Here is a 27,674-nt window from a genome sequence, read left to right on the forward strand (position 1 = left end):
GTGAAATACAGTTTTGATGCTTGCATTGCTTCTACTCTTACGCATTCTCAAAGGCTACAATACTCTCAAAACCATTGTGATTAATTCAGGTATGATACAGAGAAAAGACTATGTCTGCAGAGCTTAAAATAATTTTACATGCTATCAAGCACAAATTTTTAATGAACACTAGAATTGCTAAAGAGAGACCCATTGGTAAAACTGCACTGAATTATTGACAGGAATGTAAAATACCCTTTGAATCATTTAGGGTGCTAAATATAAAGAAGAGAAAAAGAAGGCTGGTTTTCAGTTCATTAAAAAGAACACATTTCAGACTAGAGCAAAACATACAATCTTGAAATTTCTGGTGAAATACGATCTTTTAGTGGCAGTAGCACAAGGGACCCGTAATGTGATATATCATGTGCTATAATATGATATGCAGCTGGTACTACTATATCCCACATATTTTCATGAAAATATCTATTTTGTCTATTTTTAAATTTTCTGAGTTCTATGTTTTCCATTTTATTAGCATTTTTAAAAATGTGGATTTGTTTGAAAAATTTCATTAAAATGTGTCTGATATCACTGATTTCTTTTTAAGCTTCATAACTCCAGCAACTGGTTCCTGAGAAAACTGCCTTACAGGTTTCAACAGGATACAGGGTAAGCAATGACCTTTCCAAGTGGCATACAAATTGCAAAACAGTCGCAGTTGTCAAATCGCCCAGTGGAACATCCATTAAGTTAATTTTCAATCACACTTCCTAAGAATTGCTTTTTTGTGCGTCTGGACTGCTACCTTTTGACCTTGGTCTGAAGCCAGTTCTACTCAGCAACCTTTACACCATGTTAGCCATTCCCTTTTCCCACCTGACCCTCATTAGAAGCAGCTTTCTTCCTGTTTTGTACAAGAAATTGGAAATCTGCTCATCCAGCCTGATGCAGTCCAAGACACTCACTGCCAGTAAAACAGTCAAGCTGCAAAATGTCAGGGTAGTTGAAAAAGGCCAAGGACAACATTACAGAAAATCTTAAGTGACAGAAAATAGGAAAAATAATGGCATACTGAAAATTAAACAGCATTATGGGGCTATTTCAGCTCCTCAGTTTGTCTTCCTTTTTCTCAAATACATCCTACATGAGATTCAGTAATTTGAAATCAAGTGTTTTCTTAAAGGACAAGATACCCATAGACTGTTGTCAGGGACTTAACTGGCCTCTTGCAGAGAGCATTGATCTTCTGCAGCTTGCAAAAATAGGAAGATGTGCAAATGTGAAACAATTGGCAGACATACAGCCTCCCCATAAAAAAAGGTCTTTTATTTCTTCTTGTCCCACAGCACCACAAGGGACCAACACCTCATTCCTTGGCCACCCCTCCATCCATAGCTGGGGTCAATGTTGAGCAGTCCCCAGTTCACTGCACCTTGCAATTGCACTGCAAGGCCAATCCTCCTGTGGTGGGCTGATTCTGCCTTCAAAATGCTGCAGAGCCAGCAGCTGCCACTGACAGGTCTCGCTTGCTTCTCTTGGATTTTGTAGTTATAAGGGAACTGGCTGGGATAGGAAATTAATTTGTTTTTCTGAAGCTGAAGTTTATCATACAAACCAGTTCTTCTCACCATGTGAGGTGTAGCCTCATTAGCTTTTGATTCTTCTAAGAGTCATTTTATTATTGTAACTTCTTCATTAGCAGTTTTTCCTAATATTTCTTTTTATCTCTTTTCCTAGAATAGAACGGGAATGTATCTGAATTCTCAAATGTCTTCACATAGCCATAATGTAACTTCCTGCCTAGCTTTTTCTGTGACGATTAACTTAGCCTACATCACCACGGACATGATGCTGTCATGTTCCAGCTATAAAATCAAAGCATGCAGATGAGTGAGTACAATAAACAGAAAACAGGAACAAAAATGTGTTTCCATTAAAACAATTATTTCAGTAAGTACTGTGTGGTAGCAGAAGGACAAGTACTACAGAAGATACAAATTACAGTAACTCCTTGAACTTTGGATACCAGTCATGAATAACTCAGTATTTATGTGTGTGTGCAATCTGTATGATCTGAAACATCAAAAGTAAGCCAGAAGTGAGAAAAACTGGAAACAGGGTATAGGTGCTCCTGCATAGCTTTGAGCACTTATCTTTTTGAAAATCACTCAATACAAACTGCTGGAAGAGAAAAGAGAATGATGCTAAAGGAATTGGGGTACAATTGAACCTGGAGCCAAGATGTCTTGTATGCCTATAACCTTTTTTGACATTATGCAATGCTGATTTCTTTTATTTACTAAAGTCATTGATCGTATCACATTGTAAGGTAGAATTTATCCTTTTTCAAAGAACAATTAAAAGCATCAAGGCAGTTGAATAATGTGTTAAAGACAGACGGAGACCAAAATCCACTTCAGCGGATGAAAACGTGATTAAGAAAGAAGTATATTTTCCCTTCCAACTTTAAACAGGGAGTTATGAACACTGCCTTTGTTGTTGGGGCGTTTTGGAGAAGGGGGTTGTTCAAAACAAATATAGGTCTCATTCATAAACCAGCTAAGTGTGTAAACCATTGCAAATTGTTACATGCAATGAATGCAGCTGCTCAGTATGCACTTCAGAAATTTACAGAAGCAAAGGGATGTTTCTGTTTCCTTCCTTAAAATAGGTTTAAGATTGCAAACTAATCTCAAAGAGCTTATGAGTACCTCAAAGAGTTAATGAGTATCTTAAAAGATAGTCATGCTTCTCTTAATTGTCCAAAGGCCAATTGATTCTGAAGCGTATAAAATACCAATGCATGAAGATGAGAAACACAGCTGAGAGACCCAGCAAGTAAACAGCAGGCAGAAACCAAGTACTGTGTCTGCTGGGAAGGATGCCAAAAGGTGCTTTTACCTTCATTCGTCTTTTAGTGTTCTTACTCAGTTTCTCCACTATGTGTCTGGGGGTCTTGTGCATTTCAACGAATTCCTCTACCTGCAGATGTGGAAATAATGAACTGGTGTTTTATTGCCTGTTGGCTTTGGGGTTCTTTCTCCTTGTGGCTGGCATTTTCTGGAGCACTTTCCATGAAGTCTTGAAATACAGGGGCCTCAGCAGCATCTTCATACTAAATCCCAGCCTTAGAGAGCTACGTGTCAGCACCATAGACAGGTATGTGTTGCAAACTGCTGCTGCTGAATTGAGAGGAAGGTATGCTGTTTTGCAAACATACTGTGAGATGGATGAAGCAATACAAGGTGCTTGTTAAATAAAAAATATACAGCCATTTTATCGTATTTCTCTGGAGACAGCCGTAGTCTGAAATTTGATTTGCTAGAGAAAGTAGCAATGTGAACAAACAGGAGTTTGTGCAAGCAAGACATAAGGTAAGGTGTTCTACAGGAAACTTAGCAGGCTGCAGAGGGTAGTCCAAAGCCATGCGTGGAGGCAGCAGGTGCAGCTACACTGACTTGATGGAGCTTCTGCAGGAGCATCCTTAGCTCCATCTCAGCAGACAATCCCAGATGTGCTGCTGCGGGATAGGTGCTCATATTACTTGAGGTATGCAGGGAGCTTCAGCTCTCTACATGCTTTTTACTCAAGTGCTCTTGTCAAAAGACTGATACTTTGAGAAAGAGAGTTTCTTAAACTGATTGGCACTAGGCCTGACAAAAGGCTTTAACATGCTGACTGGATGCATAATTTTTCTTGGACTGCTGTGGAATCTGCATCAGAAATACTGACAACAGGTGCTCTAAAGACACTACAGAAATGGCATCCAGCAAATTTTGGTTAGATAAGCAGAAACATACAAAATGAATTCTGAAACTGGAAAACCATGATTATTGTAATAATTTATAAATCACTAATTTAACCTACTTTGGACAATGATCTCTTTCTTCTTCAAATCAAACTTTTCTTGGTCACTTGTTGAAATACACACAAACATGAATGTTTGTATGCCATGGGTGGGAGCTCTTTGTGGGAAAGGGTTTTTTTTTTTAGAATTCTGTGGTTTAATAGCACATTTTTTTGTAGAAAGACATAGGTAATTGTTCCAACTATGCTGCTGTTTTATAGTAATGTATTCCATTGATCTAAACCTACTTAGGTTTTTATTTACAGTTTAAGACTCACTGAAACTTTGGAAACCTAACAGACAAAGCATCCAACCTAGCTCTCTGAAATAAATCACATTTCACCATGTGTTTCTTTCTGGTTCGCTTTTTCTTAGGCCTGACTTCTATCCACCCTCCTACGAATACAGCACAGATCCTGAAAAACAGACCAACCCATTGCCAGTTGCCTCTGCACTAAAACAGCAAGAAGTCTTCAGTATCCCTCCACCTCTGTATAGTGAAAGCAGCGCAGAGTTAATCAGTGAAACCAATGAGCAGGAACAGCCACCACCATATGAATTGCTTGCACAGCAGCTACAGCAGCAGCAAACAGCTGACCAAAAGCCAAAACCTGAAGGAGAGTAGAATACTCATCCATCCACACAAGAAAACAGTTACCAACAGGATGCAGACAGACAGGGGACCTCAGAAAGAGCAGCGCCTGTCAAAACACTTGAGACAGGCAGAGGTCAAAGTCCTGCAGCTGTGAAACAAAGAAAACTGGAAGAAGACATGTATCAGTGATCCCTAAACAGTGCACCATGTAGGCTAAAATTGCCCAGGAAAACCATTGACTGTTTGTGTGTTTGAGTGGAGGTGGAGGGGATATATATAAATGTGTTCAGTATTTCAAAGAAGAATGAATCTCCATAGAGATAGATATGATCAGGCTGTATCTTGTAACAGTCAACATCACTGACAATAGGAATTTCCTATGCTGCAAGATAAAAGCATCATGCTATAATTAATCTTAAATGTCTTGTGCCTCAAATGGAGTTTTGTCTGAAAGTCTTTGTGGTTTTGTAACATTAGCTGACTTGGGAAACCTACTAACTCAGCTTTTATTTGGAAATTGTAAATTATATTTTTTAACTGATTATTTTTGTATCATATGCCTTCCAAGTTACCTGGTTTATTTTGGAGTAATAATAGCCAGTATTTTACCATTGAATTAATGAATAAATTTTGTATTTAAAACATGCCTTGCTTTTGCTTGTACGATACGACGTGTTCATGATTCAGTATAAGCACACAATACAATATACTTAGTATGTTTCCTGGCTACCAAAGAGACAACCCTTGTCATGCTCATAGCTCCTAGGAGGGAATTACCAATTGCAGGAGGAAAAACCTTCCCTGAGTCCTCTGAGCTGTCTCTAAAAGCACTTGTTTCCACTGCAGCTTATTGGAGACTGTGGGAACTAGAAAAGGGCTCCTGTGTCCTGTTTCTGACACAAGTGGCATTGTGGTTAGAGAACAAGTACTAGAAAGAGGTCAGGCTTAGACTCAACCTTTTTCTGTTACAGGTTTCCTTCCTTTCTTCCACAAAATCACTGAGGCAAATTTGCATCCAGGCCACTGGCATCTATAATTGCAGATGACAGTAAAAATTCGATGGGGGTTCATTCAGATTTGGACCTACAACACTGACTATAGGTGGTGTGTTTTTTCTTAGAACCCTATCATGGTTTGGGTTGGAAGGGACATTTAAAGGTCATCTAGTCCAACCCCCCTGAAATGAGCAGGGATGTCTTCAGCTGGAGTGGGTTGCTCAGAGGCCTGTCCAGGCTGACCTTGAATGTTTCCAGGAACAGAAAATATACTACCTCCCTGGGCAAACTTTTCCTGTCTTTGTTGCAGAACAAGTGAGACATAAAAATTACTAGGGTTTCCAGATGCCCACATACACCAAGGCCACAACTTTAGCATTATGGCTACATACACATCAGAAATGTAAGCCATGATGGTGATATTGAATATTATAAAATCATTCTTAGACTATGTTCCCTTCTCCCTTTTACTTCCTTTTTCCCTGTTTCCCTCTCTAAAACCCATTGTTGTGTTATTAGTATCCTTTTATCAAATCTCTTTCCAGCTGAATCCAGCAATTTGCCCTCTCCTAATCCTCGTCACCACTTGCTGCCTCTTTCTCTGTCCTGGGTCAGCCCTCTGCTAATGTACCTTGAGATAATTCTCTCTCTCACTAGTCTTTCTGAATTCCTTTTTTTCCTCTTCCTCTAGCATGCTGGGAGTTTATCTTTGTATTGCTGGGTACAGAAAAAGCTGAGGTTTTGGGAAACAGAAATACTGTCCAAGTAAATGTTAGTTCAATCATAGCTGAACAATGCATCAATCTTGCAATTTCCAGACTTCATGAGACTGCTAATCCAACAATAGCCACAGAAGGGTCTCGGTTTCTGTCACAGCACCCAGATACTGTGATATTAATACAAACAGTATTAGTAATGGTTTTCACTTTGCTAGATGTATCGTCTGGTTTTAGTGGCCTTGCATCTTTGCGTAAGCTTTCCTATGTTGCTCTTTTCCAAGCATTCATTTCTCATGTTAATAAATAAAAGACCTCAGGAAAAGCTGTACGCTTTATGAGATTATGGCTATGGTTCTTCCCCAAATGTACCAGATATAAAGATATACACTGTACTTCAGCCTTACAAAGTTTTGTCTTCTTGTATAGAAAAGCAATCAACTGGTGCAAAATACCAGTTGTTACATATTACCAATATCCATTCATTAAAAAGGGATGGTGAATGGATGTGGGGTTAGGCTAGTTTTGTTTGACAGCTATTCAAAACTGCACACAGCCATTTTTTACATTTCAGTGCAGGGACACAACTATTGTTTCTGAAGCCCAGGACGAAGGTCAGTACTGAGATTTTAAAACATATCCTTTGTTCACAAAGACTGTCTTCATGAAAGCAAACTGCCATCTACTGCAGCTGGTGCTCTAGTGACTTTCTGATAAAAGCACCAATATGCTTCGTCACAGTCCTGATTTATTCCTCATGAGTCTTCCCACTGCATCTTGAAAGACACCTGGCTTCAGTATCTTCCTTTTCAAAGTGCAAATCGCAGTCCCAGAAGTTTGGCAAACAGGACACTTTCCAGTATAGCTAGTTCATCATGTGATCAGAAATTATTTCATTGTCAGAGAATGTGTAAAAGATTTTAGAAGGTCTTGGACCGCCTTTCAGAATGTTCTTTCCTGTGGCCCAGTAATTTGAACTAAGTGTCATAATCCAGAGTATGTTCGACCACGTCTGATCCAATAGTTAAGAGCTTACTATCCTGCACCTAGAGGAAGTTGATCCATAAGGAAAATGAAAGATTAGTTAAACAAGATTTCTATAAAGATGAATATTCTTACAATCAAAAGTAGATGTCCAGACTGTGTGAGAATGCCCTGGAGGGCTCCACAAAAATCTTTGTAAGAAACTAACAACTTCAAGTCTCCTTTGTTTTATGGGACTACCACTGGTAAGGTAGAATACTATGTGACAACATTAGTACCTGATTTGTTTAGAGTCAATTAAGTACATTATGTAATTGTATTAAAGGCATTTTTATTAGGATGCTTGAAAGTGCAGTGTCTTGTCCACAATTACGTATTAAGACAGAAATACAGCATTACTCTTTATTGTGTACTAAGTGCCGTAGCAATTTTTTGACAGAAGCGTTGAATCAAAACATTCTCCTTTGCTGAAATATTATATAAATCGCACTAAACTTTGACAACCACAACGAATTGAAACACACTGCAAAGAGGCAAGTTGCACCTTGCCACTTTGATGAATGATACAAGTGACCGCACTGTTCCCAAGGAAGCAAAGCTTTCAAACAAGCCACATGCATAAAGTGTTTGTTTTCTTCTTCAGAGCACAGTATTGTAGCTAGAACTGAAGTATCATTTCACAAGCAGAAAAATGCTGATGTCCATATCCCCAATATCCCTCTCAGATCTATGCCGGGATGTCTATTCTCCCCTTGCACTCCCCAGATTTTTTTTCCATGATCCACTGTTACACAGAATCTAACGCAAACCGTGTCCAGATGGTGAATCAGACAAGTATCTCTATTTACTAATTCATCAGCATTTGTTTTCATTTCCTCTTCACTACACACTTCACTTACCACTTTGAGGTAAGTGGCGCATAAGTATTCCAAAGACTTAAAGAACTTCCATAATAACTCTTTCATGAAAAATTGCTGAACTTGCAGTGATTACCCCTCTAACACAGTAAGCACCAATATCACCTCCTGACATGGAGAATATGCAAAAGTCAGCCAGATTCCACACCTGACATATTGCTGGAAGGTCACAATCAGCTTCTATAGCACAAATGCATTTCTTCGGAGAAAAAAAAAAAAACCACAGTCAAAAAATCAGGAAAATCTAAATACGTAAGTCACATTGATATGCTTTAAAAGCAGGGGTAAAAAAAAATACGGGATAACCACTTCTTTGGGAGCCTGTGTAAGTGTGCATACAACACTGCTGCCAGCGTGCATGTATGAGCAATGGGAGAGACAGGAGAGGAAGAGTGGTGTCAGGTATGGAAATACACCCTTTGCAAAGTGTAGTATACAGCCCTTATGCCTCCGACATGCTCTGTATACCTCTTTGTAAACCAGCAAGAAGGTGACAAGGATCCCAAACAATATTTACCAAGCATGTCTTTGTTTTGCGACTTCTCCCCCCTCTTTCTAACTGAAATCTCTCCAACTTTTATCACAGCATTCAAAATCAAGCAGTTTTCCTTCTCTGTCACATTGCTGAGAACAGTTGAAGGTTAAAGCCTCTTTCTTTGGTTATATTGTTATCTGAAATTAAGATATTGAAGGTAAAACAACATCGATACACTACTGTATTTGGAGATCAATGCAAATGAATATGCTTAATATTATACTGAATTTTTCTTCCCTCCCTACCTCAATCCCCAAGAAAACTTATAATCATACAAGGCACAAATGGCTAACATGTTTCAGCAAGATCCCGTCTCTTCCTTGCTGCTTCGCTTTTGGCCCTGGTTTAACAATCTTCTGTGGCTTCAGGTGATGACAGTGGGTCCCTTTCGCCCTGTCCTCTCATGAATCTGAGATATTTTCAGTGCGATTGCTATAAGAGGACTCAGCACAGCCTAAAGAAAACAAATACATTGAATTAGAAAAAGCAGAAATATCAACAGATTTATAAATTCTCCTTTAATTGTAGATAAATAATTTAAAAATAATTCAGTAACAAGCAGCACTAATGCAGCCAGTGTCTGTATTGTCATACTTGATACAATGAGTATCATGCTGAGCATGTGTTTTATAAAATGTTATACTGAGTATACCTAAGCTATGCAGAAAAAACAGCAAATAGACTACATCGATAAATTGTCTATGTAACAAGAACTGTGTAGCTCTTGTGAAATCTGCTGTACAAAGCAACCTATAAATAAAAAAAAAGTAGTATTATTTCTATTCTGATGAGTGGAAGCGATGTAGATGAGATGTTTTTTCTGTGAAGTTTAGAGTCAGAAGGTAATGTAACAATTACCTTAATAGAAATCACAAAAGTATGTGCTGAGTAATATTTGGAATTGTATTAAATAAGATAATACAATTATTAGCAGCATGAACTCTCAAGTTTCAGGCTACAGATTTATTTACTGGCCACATGTATAAAACTGCCCAGATAGGTGAGTGCATACAGCAATTATGATAGTACATGAAAACCAAGTGAAATACATTTTTTCACGTGCCAACTGAATCTTCTCTTAGTTAATTAAATGATATGCAAAGATAAATAGAGCAGAGTTTTCAGTGAAAACTTTAATTTCAGAGAAACATGTACTGATTACTAAACTAGGTAATTACCTCAAAAGTTCCCCACTGCTGCCTCTTTCAAATGAACTACATTCTGACTTTAAGCCCGTCAGGTTTAAAAATAAAATCAAACAAACCAGTAATTCTGGAGAGCTTAAATTTGAAGGAATCTTTTTTATAAGCTTAATATAATCAATCCTTTGAATCCGCTTCAGCCACCTAAGAGTTTCTGACAGTATGAGGTGTTTGATTTTTATATACAAATGGTCAGACAGTTAAAACAAGAGTGAGGAGACTAACTAAGCAAGCAGAGTCAAGGAATAACACCATGAATGCCACTGGTGTCAAATGAGTTTATGATCAACTTGGTTGTGCACAAGTGTGAGCAGTGTGACATGCTACTTTGTTCAAAAACCTCCATATTGGCAGATATTTATCTACTGAATAGTCACTGAAGCAGAATACAAGTCCATTAAAGTCAAACATGCTTACAGAAGATTAATGTATGAAGCACAAATTCACATCTGTGGGCAAATGCTGCAAAAGTAAATATTAAAATGTGCCAATTTAATAGGTCTGGACCATATCACTTGTCCCCTCCAGCAAAATGGATTAAGGAGAACTGAAAGAAGACCAAAGCTTTTGAAGTCCCTCCAGCACTCCTATAAGAAACCTCTTCCTTATTCAGTTTTAAAAGTACAGGCAAATCTAAAAAGCCACCCTACTGACCAGCTTTACTTGACCCTGCTTTCTTCAGCAACAAATGCACTCTAAAGAAAACAAGGAGAAAACAGAAACAAAAGCAAACAAAACTCTACACAACACTCTGAGTATGATACAAAATCAAATGAGTTTATATGATACCCATTTACATAAACAATTTAGCTGCTGCTCTTTCCCCAAGTCATTCCAATTGCTACTAAATACTCTGCTGCTTACAATCACACTTCTCAACAGAGAAAGGTCTGGTTTAGTTCTGTCTTCTCACACTTCAATTTATCTTTCATAATACACTTTCTTCCTCTCTCAGATGTAAAAAAAAAAAACACAACCCAAAAGTGAATTCTCTTCAGAATGGCAAGAGCAGGTCAGAATAACAAGGAAATACAGCTGTGTATGCCTTTTAAAAACTCCTTTATCTCTGCAATGAATAGTTTACATTTACAGAGCTTACATACAGCGTTTATATTTTAGCTGCAAAAGATAAATCCCAGCCAGCAACCATTTATAGTTAACATGACTCTAGAAAGACTTCTGTATCTTAAAGAGATCTTTAAGATTTAAAAATACTAGGTTTTGTATTCCAAAAACCAGATGTCTTTAGAAAGGTTTGTGATACAGGCACCCATCCTACAAGTTCTATGCAATCTGGATAGCCTCGGTTCATCATTGAACAAACTGGACCAGCTCTGTAACACCCACAGCACTGGTGGTGTTTATTATAGAATCACAGAATCATAGAATGGTTAGGGTTGGAAAGGACCTTAAGATCATCTAGTTCCAACCCGCCTGCCATGGGCAGGGACACCTCACGCTAAATCGTTATCACCCAAGGCCTCGTCCAACCTGGTCTTGAACACTGCCAGGGATGGAGCATTCACAACCTCCCTGGGCAACCTATTCCAGTGCCTCACCACCCTAACAGGAAAGAATTTCCTCCTTATATCCAATCTAAACTTCCCCTGTTGAAGTTTGAACCCCTTGTCCTTTCACTACAGTCCCTAATGAAGAATCCCTCCCCAGCATCCCTATAGGCCCCCTTCAGATACTGGAAGGCTGCTATGAGGTCTCCACGCAGCCTTCTCTTCTCCAGGATGAACAGCCCCAACTTTCTCAGCCTGTCTTCATACAGGAGGTGCTCCAGCCCCTGATCATCCTCGTGGCCTTTCTCTGGACTTGTTCCAACAGTTCCATGTCCTTTTTATGTTGAGGACACCAGAACTGCACACAATACTTCAGGTGAGGTCTCACAAGAGCAGAGTAGAGGGGCAGGGTCACCTCCTTCGACCTGCTGGTCACGCTCCTTTTGATGCAGCCCAGGATACGGTTGGCTTTCTGGGCTGCAAGCTCACACTGCCAGCTCATGTTCATTTTCTCATCAACCAACACCCCCAAATCCTTCTCCACAGGGCTGCTCTGAATCTCTTCTCTGCCCAACCTGTAGCTGTGCCTGGGATTGCTCCGACCCAAGTGTAGGACCTTGCAGCTGGCATGGTTAAACTTCATGAGGTTGGCATCAGCCCACCTCACAAGCGTGTTGAGGTCCCCCTGGATGGCATTCCTTCCCTCCAGCCAATCAACTGAACCACACAGCTTGGTGTCATCAGCAAACTTGCTGAGGGCACACTCAATCCCACTGTCCATGTCACCGACAAAGATGTTGAACAAGACCGGTCCCAACACTGATCCCTGAGGGACACCACTCGTTACCGGTCTCCAGACGGATATTGAGCCATTGACCACAACTCTTTGTGTGCGGCCATCCAGCCAGTTCTTTATCCACCGAGTGGTCCATCCATCAAATTGATGTCTCTCCAATTCAGAGACAAGGATGTTGTGTGGGACAGTGTCAAACACTTTGCACAAGTCCAGGTAGATGACATCAACTGCTCTACCCCTGTCCATCCGTTCTGTAGCCCCATCATAGAAGGCCAGAAAATTGGTCAGGCAGGATTTCCCCTTAGTGAAGCCATGCTGGCTGTCACCAAGCACCTTGTTGTTTTTCATGTGCCTTAGCATGCCTTCCAGGAGAATCTGCTCCAAGATTTTGCCAGGCACAGAGGTGAGACTGACGGGTCTGTAATTCCCTGGGTCATCCATTTTCCCCTTCTTGAAAATGGGGGTTATATTTCCCTTTTTCCAGTCATTGGGAACTTCACCCGACTGCCATGATTACTCAAATAGAATGGCCAGCGGCTTTGCAACTTCATTCGCCAGCTCCTTCAGGACCCGCCGATGGATTTCATCAGGACCCATGGACTTGTGCACTTTTATTAAAATGAAGCAACACAGTCACCAAAGGGAACTGACCTCTCTACTCTTGCGCATAGTCTGCCTGCTAACTCAAATCAAATTACAATAAAGGTCAGGAGGCCAGCTGTTCTGCAGCTCGCAACAGCAGAGGGCAGGCAGGAGAGCTGAAACAGGAGGAAAATGTAAATGCTGTGCTGCACAGAAACATCTATGTTCCCAACACATTAGTTCTTTTCTAGTATACCCAATGAGCTTTAAGTGAAGATTAGTTTAAATTAATTAATTTTCTTGATTCATGAGGTATTTTATAATCACTGTCACATGAATTAATTTTTCTTACATTCCTTTTCAGTTCCAGCTGATGTAAAATTTATCAACTGTATGGCTTTTGGCAGAATCAGAAGCTAAATTACCTGAATCACACAAATATGCTGTGCAACTTGAGTGTGATCAAACAGATGGAAATCTCCGTATCCCATGTCCGCCTCAAAGAAAATCTTATTAATTTTAATAGTAAAAGCAAAACTTTATATGATTTCTCTGGACAATACTCTACGTTTTAACAGTCAACCACAGCCATGCTAAAAGACCCAATGATGAAAAGAGGTAATAATTCTCTAGCAAAGTACACTTGTGTTTAGGGTTGCAAGAGTGTCATGACAGAAGCATGCAGAAACCTTTAATTTTATCCCTAATAAAATTAGGGATAAGGTACTGGACACAAGGACTTCTAGGTTACTGATTTCTGAAGTTTGCCCTGCTCTTGGACAAATTTCACATCATAAACAACTGCTTTATATAATAATTTTTAATATATATATACACACACATATACACAATCATATATAAATCATAATCCTTTCATATACTGACCTGAGTATCAGTTTGTTTTTTCCTGTGTTACTTGCCATTAAAAAATTGTCTCAAAAATTCAGTCTTTGATGACAGTCTTTTGATCAAGACACTTTTCATCCCAATTATTTTTCTTTTACTTGGCTTGCTTTTTTGGAGAAAAATGCAAAGAAACAACTCCTGCCCCAAAACCTTTCCTTGGTTGCTGCTGATCTAATGATTCTGAAGCTAATTAGCACATATTTCACTAGCTTTTGGCAAAAGTAACTGCAGCATTTGTTATTTACTGCAGCCTGTTTAAAGAGGAACTGATACAGTCTGCGTAGGTCTGTGACAACACTTATTTACTGCTGTTGCAATTCACATAGTGAATAATAAAATTCTGCAAACAGAGCTAGTTATTCAGAACAATTCAGATTATTCACTACACTGTTCCCAGGGCAAACAACTCAAAACAACTCCGCATAATGGGTCATTTCTTTCTTGGTCTTCATATATGAAACTTCCTGTTTGAATCTTATCCCAATTCAGTAATATATCCAGATGGCTAGACAAAGGACAAGAAGATATTAAGCATGTGTTAGGGTCTGCAAAGAATGAATAATGAGTTGATCCATAAAATAAAGCTATAAATGAGCCTAAAGGTCAATAAACCCTTGTTTTAATATTCCATGCCCATTGAACGTATCTCTAGATTTTCCACCTGCATTAAACTTAGCACAGCTAATAACTCTCTTAACTTTAGAAAAAGATAAATGCCAATGCATAAACATTCAAGGCTTCAGACAAAACTGTTGTTTGTTATAATGAACTGAACTTCCTGAAATTGCTATTTGTATGCCTGTTTGACTAGTTAAACCCAAAAAATCATCTTTTTAAGGAAATCTTCCAGCTAGCCGGAGAGTAACTTTCTCAGTAATTGCAGCAATGAGGGGCATGACCAGTGACAAGGAGCATTAATGGAGTGCTCTTCTGTTCCAGGGGAACATTTTAGAAAAACTTTGGACATTTGTCATGATTTAAGCCCAGCCGGCAACACAGAACCATGCAGCCACTCGCTCACTCCCCCTCTCCCCCACCTCCTCCCCCGCTCCCAGAGGGATGGGGAGGAGAATCGGAAGAATGTAACTCCCACGGGTTGAGATAAGAACAGTCCAGTAACTAAGGTATAACACAAATCACTACTGCTGCCATCAATAATAATAATGATAAGGGAAATAACAAGGGAGGAGAACACAACCGCTCACCACTTGCCGACTGATATCCAGCCTTACCCAAGCAGTGATCTCGCCCTTCTGGGTAACTGCCCCCACTTCATATACTGGGCATGACGTGCTGTGGCATGGAATACCCCTTTGGTCAGTTTGGGTCAGGTGTCCTGTCTCTGCTTCCTCCCGGCTTCCCCTCCTCCCTGGCAGAGCATGAGGCTCACAAAGTCCTTGGTCAGAGTAAACATTTGAGCAGTAACTAAAAACATCGGTGTTACCAGCGCTGTTCCCAGGCTGAAAGTGAAAAAAACCACAGCACTGCACCAGCTACTAAGAAGTAGAAAAATGACTGCTACTGCTGAACCCATGAAAACATTGTTTTCAAGACTTCGTTTTAGAACTAGATTGCATCACCACTATAAATTACATAATTTTAAAATGTTTACATGGGATTGGTTTTAATATACTTTGCCCAGAGCATGACGGTTCCCTTTTTTTTTTTTTCTGCTTTTGATTTTCACTCCTGTTGATACTGACTTACAGGAAGAACTGTATTACTCCTGGAAAACAGGTTGCCACTCCTTACCTTTCAGGTGACCATGAAGCTGCTTTAGCCAATTTCCTTCAACGGATTGCTCAACAGCCAGAATCCTCTGCTATTCACATTTACCTGCGACCTCAGACTTGTAATTATTAGCATATTTTACTGCTTTACCTTGGACTCTTACTTTATTAATCAGGAGCTGGCTATGCTTAATTCTAGGTGGAAAGTATTAATAATTAATTGTATGAAAGATGTTATTAAAAGAAGATTTGGGTGACCCTTATAATCATTAATGGCTACTGTTTAGCACACATATAAATTGGAACAAAAGGTCCCTATGAGCCTTACTTTGGTCTGGTTACAAGAATGCTGTTATGGAACCTCTAATTTTTCTACACTTAAAGGCAGTAAGGCCTGAAAATCATCTCTTCCTGTAAGACTCACAGAGAGTTACACAGTACTGAAGCACGACAAAGCATGAAGAGAGCTTTACTCAAGGACTGCTCACTTGCATGACTCCCTGGGGCCAAAATCAAAAGGCACAGGTCTGAGCAGCCCCAGTTACATTTCAAAGTATGTTAGGCTTTCTGTTGGGTACTGAACCAAAGTTGGGGCAGCAGCTAGCACTGTCAGTTAGTTGAACCTGAGTGATATTGAGCACTGTTATAGATCTTTGTCCAAATTTCATTCTGGGCAAGAGTTCATCATAGAAGGAGCTCAGGTTGAAAGGGACCTTGAAAGATCATCAGATCCAGCCTGTTGTGGGAAAGGAGTTATGGCCATCCAGAGACATACAGCACCTCTAATGTGAATGATTAATTCTGTCCACCTCAATTGAACCGTTGGTTTAAAAGAACCATGTATATATTACCTTTACCATATGTCTTAGTTAACACTTCACTCAGAAAGTGCCGTGATTTCATACTGGTGTTTCAGGACAATATGCATGTCAAAGCATGCATACAGGAAGGAGCGGTTTAGATTTCTGCTTATCTGCAGAAAATTCTCTATCAGCAGTTACACTGTGAAAGACAACAGAAGCAAACTAGAAAAACTTGAAAACTGCCAAAAAGTTGGTTTATCAATTTTAGGTATGACTTCGTTTGAAAGGAAGGTGGAAAAACAGGATGCTGGCATGAGGCAAACTCAAGCCAGTTACCACAATGATTCCACAAAATGCCATGTAACTTCCAATATAATTGAGTTGCCTACCAAGTCAGGGTAACATATTTCCTGTGGAAAAGAGCCAAAAAGGCATTTTTGCCTTTCAGTGCAGGTATTGACTGGAACTGTCACCAATGCAAAGCATTCATCTTCAACTTGTCCAGATAATCAGTGGAAAGAAGGTACTGGAAGGAGGTGGTCCAATAAGCAGAAGCAACCAAGTATTTACTTAAGCAGCCAATCATCAAATAATTTTATGTCTTGGTTTATGATATAGAAAGAAGACACTTTTTCACGATCAACTGTTCCAGGCAGAGTTCAATGATACAGAAGCCACATGTAGTTACCTGCCGAACTGCAAACATCAACTACACTTGAAGAAAAACAAGCATTTATCCCAAATGTAATAATTTCCTTAAGTACTACATATAAGGAATATGCTTTACGTACCCTTTACATCAGTGTTCTTTGAGTAACTGGTCAATTAGGAATATGTTGGCTATGCCTCTATTACTGAGGGTAAAGAGGAAACAAAGCACTTAAAACTTCAAATCTATCACAACTTGTCTAGATGCATACATGACAGTATGAATCTCAAGGGAAACTAAACAATAAAGGAATTACAATTATCAGGAAAACTATGCCACCTCTCCCCACAATGCTGTTTTCTCCTCTTTGCTATTCACTCTGTTCCACATATTCCACTGAAGATTATCAAATGCTTTCCTGACAAATTTTTAGTTATTTTTGTATTAGCATGAGGATCTCCTGAAATCAGTTTTATGTACTGCCTTGAAATCCACCATCTGCCTGTCGGATACAATATCGCCTTGCAGATCTTAATGCTGTCATTGGCAACGTATCCAGCCAGGGCAAGGAAAGAAGAGCAGTAGGAACTGTACAATGCTATACAACAAGAAACCAGAGAAAGAATTTACTGCATTAAATGAAATGAAACTGCTGTTTGTCATGTGTTTCCTGAGTCAGTCTGGATGTTAAAATATCTGCCTGCACTGCATAAATGCAGGAAAGTCCCTGCAACAAGTTTCAAGGCAATGAATGACATTTCTGCCCTTGGGATTATCTGTTCACTAGTGAATATCCTGGATAAACAGCCGAAAGTGTCATAATCTGACAGGTTCTAGTACATAAACAGAAAAAAAACCCTAAACCCTTCCAGTCATTTTTCTGACCCTAGGAGTATGAGACTATGAAAGCCCTGAGGGCAGTGGTAAGTCTTACTGTTCCTGCCAAGTCTCCCATGAGGACTCCCCATCACTGCACCCTGCCCATGGGTTCACACAGCCCATTTCAAGCCATCCTAGGGGTGTTAGTCTCTCTCTGAGCTATGCCATCGGAGTGCGTGTCTCCAGACTCATCTCTAGCTCTGCTGCATGGATGAACCTCAGACCTGTGCAATAGCTAGCTTCTCTCCCTGAATAACTGCTTGGTGCTCCTACCACCTTTTGCAGCAGTCCCATTTTTGCTGCTCCCCAGGCACACTCTTGTGTTGCTGGTAACATGACTAGACTTTCTAGTGGACTCTAAGTCCACTGCAAACCTCTAAAACAAACTCTTAGTCTGTCTCTTTCCATGACTTGTTATCATCTATGCCTTGCCTGCATAGCATGAAGAACCACATTTGAAATGATCATCTTAACTCCAACTGATAAATAATTCATGCTGTAATAACACTTTACATGGCTGTGGTGCATTGACCTTGGCTGCCCACCAGGTGCCCACCATGCTGCTCTATCGCTTCCTCCATTCCTCACTGACCTTGGTGTCTGTTTGTCTCACATATTCTCCCCTGCCCTCCCTGCTACTGCTGCACAGTGGTTTTTACCCATCGTTTGACAGCTTTTACGCATTTGCACCTCGCATGAATAAGCAACTGCATGGGACTTCAAACTATAGGGTTTTGATTTACTACAAGGTAACTGCTTAACCTCTCCCATGAAACATCCTTAGTTCTCTCGTTGTACATCACAGCATGAAGTTGTTTTTCTAGGAAAAATCTGAGAGTTCAAAATGTGGTTTATATTACAAATTATTTTAGGCATCTGATGGATTACACTGCAACTTGCTCTCAACATTCACTCTTCTTAGGAAAGAGTCTGGTTATGCTATGAGATAATTCTTTAGACAGCTACAAGTCTTTCCCTTAATAAGGAATCCCTACATCATTTAGACTCTGGCAGCCATATTTCCTAAGTGTACTTTCATCATGAGGCATCCCTGGTGTGCAATAATTAAGTGATCCCCAGATAACCTGCTTGAAAAATATTTTTTTTATATTGTTCAATAACTCAGGTTTGTTCTGGTTAGGTAACAAGGTAACACTTGCAAAATAATGAGTGAAAAAAAATAAATGAGCGTGGCTTCTCTTACTAGATTAAAAATCATTGCTCAGCATTTATCACCAGGCATCTCAGCCCCTGACATTCCTGTTGTGCTAGATACTACACATATATTGAAACTGTTGGTCCTGCTTCAAAACATGCACAGTCACATGATTAGTAAAATCATCCACAAACACAGCAAACAGGGGTCAAGTTGCTGAGTGTTCTTCTGATTAAAGGAGAAAACCTGTAGCCATTGCTAATACAAAGGAAGTGCATTACTTATTGACTCATAATACTACTGCATTACTTGTGGCTCCTTATTGTGTTGGCTAGGATCCTTTTCATAACTCTCTGCATAGATCCGGAGAGTAGCTCTCACATGGCTGGAAGCACTCATTCTGAAGATAAGCCTCGAAGCATCTGAAAAAATAATCCGCAGCCCCTATGGGAGAAGAAGGAGCAACATGTACATAAGGTGGCAGTACCTTTACAAATCACAGTTCACTATTTAAAATAAAGAATGAAAGGAAGAGTCATTTGGATACAATTCCTCTTTCCCTGTAACTTTGGACAACTCTCTCATCATTCTTTTTCCCCCCTCTAAAGTCTAGAAATATCTTGTGTATTTCTGCCTGCTCCTCATTACAAGAACTCTCTTAGTGCTGGGTTTCTTTGTTTTTTTTTCTCTTCAGCTGTTTTGTTTTTTTCTGTATGGCAGAGCAAAAAATTAATGGCCTGAGAAACTCTCATAAGATAAGCAAGGCTCAGCGGACTAAAACACAGCTACAGAATCTCAGGATCAAAAATCAGTTGTCAGTAGTTAATATAAAAGATAGGATCAGTTGCTACCCCTCAAAGACCATGCATCAATATCAGATTACAAAGAGTTTCAACAAGAGCTTGTAGTAAACTTGGGAAACTTAACATGAAGTGTTAATTAATTTCAAGTACATTAAGTAATGTACGTTAACTGTGTGTAGAATAAAAAAAAGTATTCACTGTGAATTTGCTCTTTGCTCCCCTTTTCTCATTTTCTTTCCTCCTCCCCCCTTTTATACTGTATATATGAACACACTCTTCTAAAGACCACAGACAATATACCTGGATCCACATTAGACAGACTTTCTGTTCAGGAAGGCCATTAAGTCCAAAGGACTATATTGCACTGTTAAATAGTTGTAGTATTTCAATACTGTGCCAATTCTGCACTAACACGCAGCCTAGTTCCCTTTCTGTAATAAGTACCCTCAGACTAGGTGCCACCTCTCACATGCCACTGAACTTTATTTCCTCTTTTAGACATGCTGTTGTTAAACACCTAGCGCATAAACTGAAGTCCTTGCTACTTTTGTTTAAGGGACCATGAAAAAATGACAGAAGAGAATTTAAAGAGAAGCTTTATTTTCTTCCATTTTTATCAGCAGCTGAAGAAGACACTGATGTTAGCAACACAGTGCTCCAATATTCTAATAAGTAGAAACCTCTGTTTCCTCTGCTACATGCCAAAACATCTCCAGCACCATGTAAAGCATTGTTTGCTTGGTAATCACAGAATCATAAAATAGTTCGGGTTGGAGGGGACCTTTAAAGGTCATCTACTGATGAGAAGGGACATCTTTCTTCAACCAGATCAGGTTGCTCAAAGCCCAGTCCAACCCGACCTTGAATATTTCATCTATGACCTCCCTGGACAATCTGTTCTAGTGTTTCACCACCCTAATTGTGAAAAATGTCTTCCTTGCATCTAGTCAGAATCTACCCTTTTTTTGTGTAAAACCATTATCACTTGTCCTATCACAACAGACCCTACTACAAAATCTGTACTCATCTTCCTTATCAACCCCCCTTTAAGTATTGAAAGGCCACAATAAGGTCTCCCTGGAGTCCTCTCTTGTACAGGCTGAACAACTGAAACTCTCAACCTTTCCCCACAAGAGAGGTGCTTCAGCCCTCTGATCATTTTTGTGGCTCTCTTCTGCATCCACTCCATATCTTTCCTGTGTAATGTCAACTAACACTAGAAAGTATTGATTCGGAGAAAACTCCAGGAACTCGCCAACAAAGTTTTAAGTTGACTAGCAGGTATTCTTTATTGCGGCGCCGGGAGACACGGGGGATAGCTCCTCCAAGTGTGTCTCCCTCAGGCATCAACCAGGCTGGATTATATTGTCCTTAAACGAACATACTCATTAGATCACATACATCACATCATACTTCTTAGACAATGCCTCCTGTATGCATACAAAGATGTGGTAGTGGGCTTTTGGGACCCCCCGTGGTTATTTCTTCATCACTGTTTTAGGATCATTGTCATATCAGTAACCACTAGGTGGTTCTGGCAAAGCTTATTTTAGTAATTTTTGTTTTCTCTATAGTTGCTAACAAAGCACAAGGTTCTTGAGGTTACTTATTTATAACCCTATTCTCCAATCAACCCTATTCCACAATTGACCCCATTCTTCAATCCACCCTATTCTTCTATCAACCCCACTCTTCAGTATAAACCAGGAAAACAGCTCACATGGACAAAGGGTTGGATTAGATGGCCTAAGAGATATTCCCCATCTCTAATTTTGGTGATATCATGAAACTTTTTTTAAGCTGCTAGTATAATTTTAACATGCATTGGCAACATAGATAAATAAATTTACCTAGTAGACTCAACACGCACAGCAAAAGTGACAAACAGAAACAGTTTACATTCAGAAGACTGAGCTGTAGAGCCTGCTTTTCTACTATTTTCTATTAAACCAACTCTATAATGAGATGGGTCAATTGATGCTGATGGGAGCTTTGCCACTGATTTCAGTGGAATCAGGATTTCATCTTTGATGACTGCAATTATACAGGCAGTTTGCTAAGATCTGATCCAGTGAGAAAGGGGTTGCTTACTGCTGATTGCTCATTACATTTTGTAACAGTGAAATGGAAAAAGATAAACTGAAGAGTTTCACGGTTCTGGGTACAGTTTGTTTCAAATGGTTGTCAAAACCAGGACCAGCAGGTCAAAGTATGGAACATTAATGTCAATCAGCTTTAAGACAGAAGTAAGGGAAGCTGCACAAAATGAAAGCATGAACATCAGAGCATGTGAGTATCTTCCTCTCCAAAGACTATACTGCCATTTAAAATGCTCCTGCCCGGCCTAGCAATTCCCACAACGACATGAATAGCAAGACCACTTGAATACCCTTTCACACACTCCATGTTTATCTGTCAATAATGACAATAAGGCATTGTTAATTGGTTTAGCACATCTGAAGTCCCACCACTCATTAAATTACGGGCTTCAAAATAAAAAGAATTTACAAACACTCCCCATAACTTGCCACAAAATGATCCATCAAACCACAAGAATCTGTAACCAGTTTGATGTCACAGTTATTTTCACTTGGGATGTTTATGTAATGTATACGTACACATGACCAGCATTCAGACAGTTCACTCTACTATTTCTGACCTTATTATTTTATTCATTTTGCATTTCTCAGGGACATACGACTGACAGTACTTATTTTTACACATGCATGATGACAGTTAATGTTTGTCTCAGACTAGAAATCCTGACATACAGCTGAAAATACTCTGTAAAAGGGAATTACAGAGACACAGCGGCTGTACTCCTTAAAATATATAATAATATATTATCTTAAAAAAAAACAATCCTATGTGCCAGGAAGAAATCATATGCTAGGAAAACAATGGCCTTTAGAGCTGGACTGTGAAAGTCAACTTTTAAAGTCATAATATTCACTTAGAGATTAAACTCATTTTTAAGAGAGCATACAGCAAAAAAGCCGACTTTCAACTCTTCCTTAGAAACAGCGATTTAAGCACTAGCAAAGCTTTTCACTCAGGAACACCACAGAAAGTAATAAGAGTTATTAAATTTTTATATTCCTCATTGTTTTCTGGCAACTAGATCTAAAAACTGTGAGTTGCAAACATTTTTAAAGTCAAAAAACCCAGCCAAAAAAAATCACTGTCACCAAATAAATATGAGAAAGCACTGCCTGGAGAATAACCTGTGACTCAGCATCTTGTGCAAAGACTAAAGCAAACAGGTTTTGCCCGCTTGTTGCAAAAACTCTAACATATAGACACTTCCCTTTTTAACACTTTTGAGCTTTTGACATCAGCAAGGTCAAAGCACGCTGTCAAAATTGAAAGCAGCCCAGTTACTGTTTGTCATGACAGTATTTTTTCACCTAAGTTCCATTAATTTAAAGTCACATATTTGCTATTTGCTGTATTGAAGGTGTTAGCTCCATGAAACATAAAATTTTATATGCAGAACTTACAAACAAAACAAGAGTAAAGAAAAGAAGAGTAAAACACTGAAAAGCCCACCGGATAGAATAATTTCCAATTTTAATAAAACAGGACACACTATTTGTCACTAACAAGAATATTGTTTTCTTATGGAAACAGACTTTTTTTTTTTTTTTCCTAGGAGGAAGCAAATTGAAAGGCTCAGTACAGCTCTGAACATCTGCAGATATTTACTGGGGGGGGACTCTTCATTAGGGACTGTAGTGATAGGACAAGGAGTAACAGGTTAAAACTTATTTCTTAAAACAGAATTTCTTTATTGTTAGGGTGGTGAGGTACTGGAATGGGTTGCCCAGGGAAGTTGTGAATGCTGCATACCTGACGGTGTTCAAGGCCAGGTTGGACAGGGCCTCCGGTGACATTCTTTAGTGGTTTAGTGTGAGGTGTCCCTGCCCATGGCAGGGGGGCTGGAACTAGATGATCTTAAGGTCCTTTCCAACCCTAACTATTCTATGATTCTATGATTTTAGGCAAACTGGGCCTGCTAATGGGTAATCACGGAAACTCTGAACCAAAATCGTGTTCCATGGTTAACCCACTGACTTGGAAGCTGATGTGATGAAGATGAGCTTCACAGGGATTTCTCTTTCACATTACAATTCAGTTAAACAGCCTACTGATGTATTTACGAAGCACTCAGAAAACTAAACCTACTGCATATTGTATTGTATGGTACAGTATGGTTTGGTTTCCAGTAGTTTGTTTTGGTTTATTTTTTTAATTACCAATTTCATTATTAAATACATAATATTCAATTCATATAATATGTTAGAATGAACAAGACCAAGCAGCAAACTTCAAGCAAAGTACCTTAGGATTTTGAAACACATTTTTTGAAATATAATGCCAGGGAGCAACACCAGTAGAAAAATCTAACCTAGCAGCAATATATCAGACACAGAAATGTATATATAAATTAGGAGCACATAAAATGGCTATACTTTCACCTCAAAATACTGTGATTATCACAATTTTTATTTGGTCCTCTACGGACTCTTGAGAGTCCTCCTAGGCATATCAGACCCAAGTCATTACTCTGACAGGAAATACCTTATTGCTACTACGCAATTGGAATATTCTAAGCAGAAGAATTTTTTACTTTTATACTATCTGAAATAACTTTTTTCCAACTTTTCCAATGCCTGTTTCCTGACCATTGCTCAAACTGAAATAAAAAAAAACAACTCCACTAAGAACGCATGCAGAGCCCTTTGCATCCCAAATCTATCAAAGGAATGAGAAAATATTAATTAACTTCTAATGAAAAAGCTCCAGAGCTTTATTCTGTGAATCTCAGAATGTAAGAATGCTTCATTAAAGGGCTCGAAGTTAACCACTATAATGGACAACTTGTACTTCTCATCCTTCCAATTCGAATTTCACACAAAAAATGCAACTGGTCCCATTCCTGTCTTGGAGGATCCTCAGGAGCAGCACTGTTACGTGCTCATGTGCGCAAAGGCTAGCACTATAGGGCTTCAAAAATTAAAAAGTCTTCATGAAGAGCACAACATTTCGTTTAATTTTATGCCTTATTATTGCACTATGATAAACAATATTCATGGATTTCAATACTCAGAATTAACTGGAAGCTACAGTCTGGGTATATTGTTTGCTGCCTATTTTGTTGTTGTTGTGTCTGTTTTCTGAACCTGATGGTTAATTTTCATGTAGCCAGCTTCTCATTCATGACATACAGTGCAGCTACACTGAATATAAAGCTCTGTCCCCGCTACCTACTGGGGAGAAAAACCTTGAACAGGTTCCTAAAACATATCTGGAAAATATGCATGAAGCTCATGACAGTTAGAAAAAGGCATCTCCATTTAAATAAAGAGCAAGCTAGCTGAGGAAAATGGCAGCAATGAACTGTTGTTTCGTTTGCATGGATCAATGTCCTTTCTTATTTTATTGTGTTTAGAGAATTCTACTAAGACTGTAGATACATGGAGCTAGGAATGTGTGTTGCTGGAAGACAAACCGGTTGAACTGTACTCAAAAAATACGTGCTTGTCCCTATGAAAAGACATGGTTTCTGGTTTTATGGGCTCACTTTCAGAGTCCACCTCAAAACAGGCCAAGTCATGTTTCTCCGTTTGCATTAAGCGGTGATATGATTAGCAATTATATTCCAATTTAGGGCAAGGGCTTTGGATGAAAATTAAGGAAGGAAAGGTGCACTGAAAATTCAAAAGCTGTTTTATAAAAGAGCCACAAGTCTGCCATGCCTGTAATTTTCCAGTGGGCTTGGATATGACAATATCCTTGTATTTTGTTTCAGCACTAATATGCACTAAGAGAATAGTTCAGTGTCAGGTGGGCTGCTTATATTTTCTGGATGCAATGATGAATGGAAACTATAAAGACTCTGACCAGAATGGCATGACAATAGTTTTAATGACTTGTAATATCACTTGCTAAGGTCTGGTCAGGTCAAGTAATTCACAAACCAGAGAAACTAGGACAATAAAAATAAACAGCATAAAATCAGAACACAATGAGTTTTAGCTCTTACTAAAGATGTTTGGATATATATTTATACGCGGCAAAAAAAATACATTGTTAGTTTTGAGCACATTGTGAATTTCAGAACACTGAAGGCTCAGTCTGAACTGCAGTTCTTGAGAGCTGACTCATCATGGACATAGCCCAGAAGGAAGAATTGGTCATTTAGGTTAGAGAAGTCAAACGCGCCTACATGTGGTACAATCTACTAAAGCCTTCTGCATGCTATTGGCTGCAACAGACATTGTGCCTTAAACACCCTGTAGGTCACCAACAGCGAGATTTCTTTTGTAGCAATAAGAGATTTCAGACAGAAAATAGAAGACCATCTTTCTACATGACATTTTGCATTGTTCAGGAAAGGGAACCCTCCATATACGTATACTGACGTCAACAGGGAGTCCACCCCTTCTATACTCTCTGTGGCACTACTGCCTCCAGTTATGCACAGCAAGTGCGAGCTAAACCAGAAGTGAATTTTCGTACCCAGACTGAGTTAATCTTAAGTAGGAAACATGGTATTTATCAAAGCAAAGGAAACATCATCCTATAAATACGAGGCTTGTCAGCTGAATGTTAGAAACAACACTGTTACAGAAAATGACAGTTGCAAAACTTTGCTACTCCATCAGTACAGCCATACCTGTCTTTTGGTCACAGTGCCATCCACAGGATCTACGTACTCAAAGCTGTCCGTTCTTTCCACACTGTAAATATTGTTACCCACAGCAAACTGCTGATGGCTGAATGATTTGTCAGTGATTAAAGCTTCCAGGTCTCTCATTATGAAATACGCTGTTCTGGGTTCCAGTGCTTCATAATCAAACCTTGCACGTAAATAAAAAAAATAGAACCAAGAAGTAAGTCTCCTACAGCTGAGAAAACTGAGAACTCAATATACTCACAATCAGCAATTTATTGCTTCAAAAATCAGATGTGGACCATTGAAGTACTGACTGCAAATTAAACAAGCAACACATGCATGTCCTGTGCAACCTGACTATCATGCATGTGTACCATAGCTCTACACTGAGCACCTGACTCTGAGTCAACAGAAATTTAGAAAATCCACAGTTTCTAAAGTAGAATAGAAAATGGCTTTGATACACAAGAAGCTCTCCAAGATCAAGGACACAATCAGTACAGTAGTCAACAGCCAAGGAAAATAAAGAAAACTTTATTACAAGTTTGAGGAACAGCCACAGACATGTAAACTCCTCTGGATTAAGTCTATTCTGAGAGAAAGGGAGATGCATAAGATATAAATGATAGTTAGAATTCACCCTTTTGAGAACTTAATAAAAATGAGTAAATATTCAGATCTTTGGAGGAGTTCTACTGAGTTAGAAGTAGGCATATTTCCAGTTCTCACTAAACCACTGTCACACAGAAGCACATACAGAAACAAATGCAGAATTAAATCTTCCTGAGATTTTGATTTTTTTTCAACACCATGTAACAGACTATGTCTACAGATTCCACAAGTAAATACTTCAAATCTTTCTGCCATTTGATATCAGAAAATTCTATTACTCATATGGTAAGAGTGATGTATATGTAAGTGAATAACTTCTGCTGACACTCATCAGAAAAAACCTGCCTATAGAAGAGTGGTAATCTGCGTCAGATTTTCATTCTGTGCATACAGCAAACACACAACTAAATGCAGCTAACCACAGCTAAACAAGTCACAGTTGTAGCAGAATTATCCTATCAAGCGTGTAAGTTCCTGTGCCTTTTCCTCACTTTGCTCACCTGCAGTAGTAGTGTCGGCCAAATTTTGCCCAGTGATCCCTAACAATCTCCTCCACACTCTGCTTCCGAGCTGCTAGGATTGAAAGCCAAACTAGCACAGCCCATAGTCCATCTTTCTCTCGAAGGTGATCAGACCCTAAAGAGACATACATAAAGCGTGTTACTTGGTATCACTGCAAATCAGCAAACAAAGTCAGGGAAAATGTCTCATTTAACTTTTTATGTCACATAATAATAATCAGTAGTACAGTATCAGCAACTCTGATACCTTCCAGATGGAAAATCAGAACTAATGTTT

General features: G+C 39.2%; 2 protein-coding genes across 2 annotated transcripts in view; one reads left to right on the forward strand and one right to left on the reverse strand.

Annotated features, from left to right (window-relative positions):
* The first annotated feature begins 2,806 nt into the window (after positions 1–2,806).
* Positions 2,807–5,068, forward strand: TMEM252 (transmembrane protein 252). The gene is made up of 2 exons (XM_062612476.1): positions 2,807–3,141; positions 4,205–5,068. Exons 1-2 carry the CDS (start codon positions 2,864–2,866, stop codon positions 4,452–4,454), a joined length of 528 nt encoding a protein of 175 aa, XP_062468460.1. The 5' UTR covers positions 2,807–2,863; the 3' UTR covers positions 4,455–5,068.
* Positions 5,069–7,433: 2,365 nt separating this feature from the next.
* The window catches only part of PGM5 (phosphoglucomutase 5), a 67,955-nt gene continuing 47,714 nt past the window's right edge, over positions 7,434–27,674 (reverse strand). Inside the window, exons 8-11 of the mRNA XM_062612475.1 lie at positions 27,377–27,512; positions 26,265–26,448; positions 19,092–19,226; positions 7,434–9,025 (exon numbers count right to left, since the gene is read on the reverse strand). Coding sequence (XP_062468459.1) covers positions 8,936–9,025; positions 19,092–19,226; positions 26,265–26,448; positions 27,377–27,512 — 545 coding nt within the window. The 3' untranslated portion in view covers positions 7,434–8,935. The remainder of the gene's footprint in view (positions 9,026–19,091; positions 19,227–26,264; positions 26,449–27,376; positions 27,513–27,674) is intronic.

This window comes from Pezoporus occidentalis, unplaced genomic scaffold (genome assembly GCF_034315485.1).
Source record: "Pezoporus occidentalis ecotype Australia unplaced genomic scaffold, CSIRO_AGI_Poc_V1 ctg16, whole genome shotgun sequence".
Classification (NCBI taxonomy): domain Eukaryota; kingdom Metazoa; phylum Chordata; class Aves; order Psittaciformes; family Psittacidae; genus Pezoporus; species Pezoporus occidentalis.

Coding starts and splice junctions, on each gene's coding strand:
- TMEM252 (XM_062612476.1), top strand. CDS start 2,864: ATGCCAAAAGGTGCTTTTACCTTCATTCGTCTTTTAGTGTTCTTACTC. Junction 3,142..4,204: donor CGTGTCAGCACCATAGACAG/GTATGTGTTGCA, acceptor GCTTTTTCTTAG/GCCTGACTTCTATCCACCCT.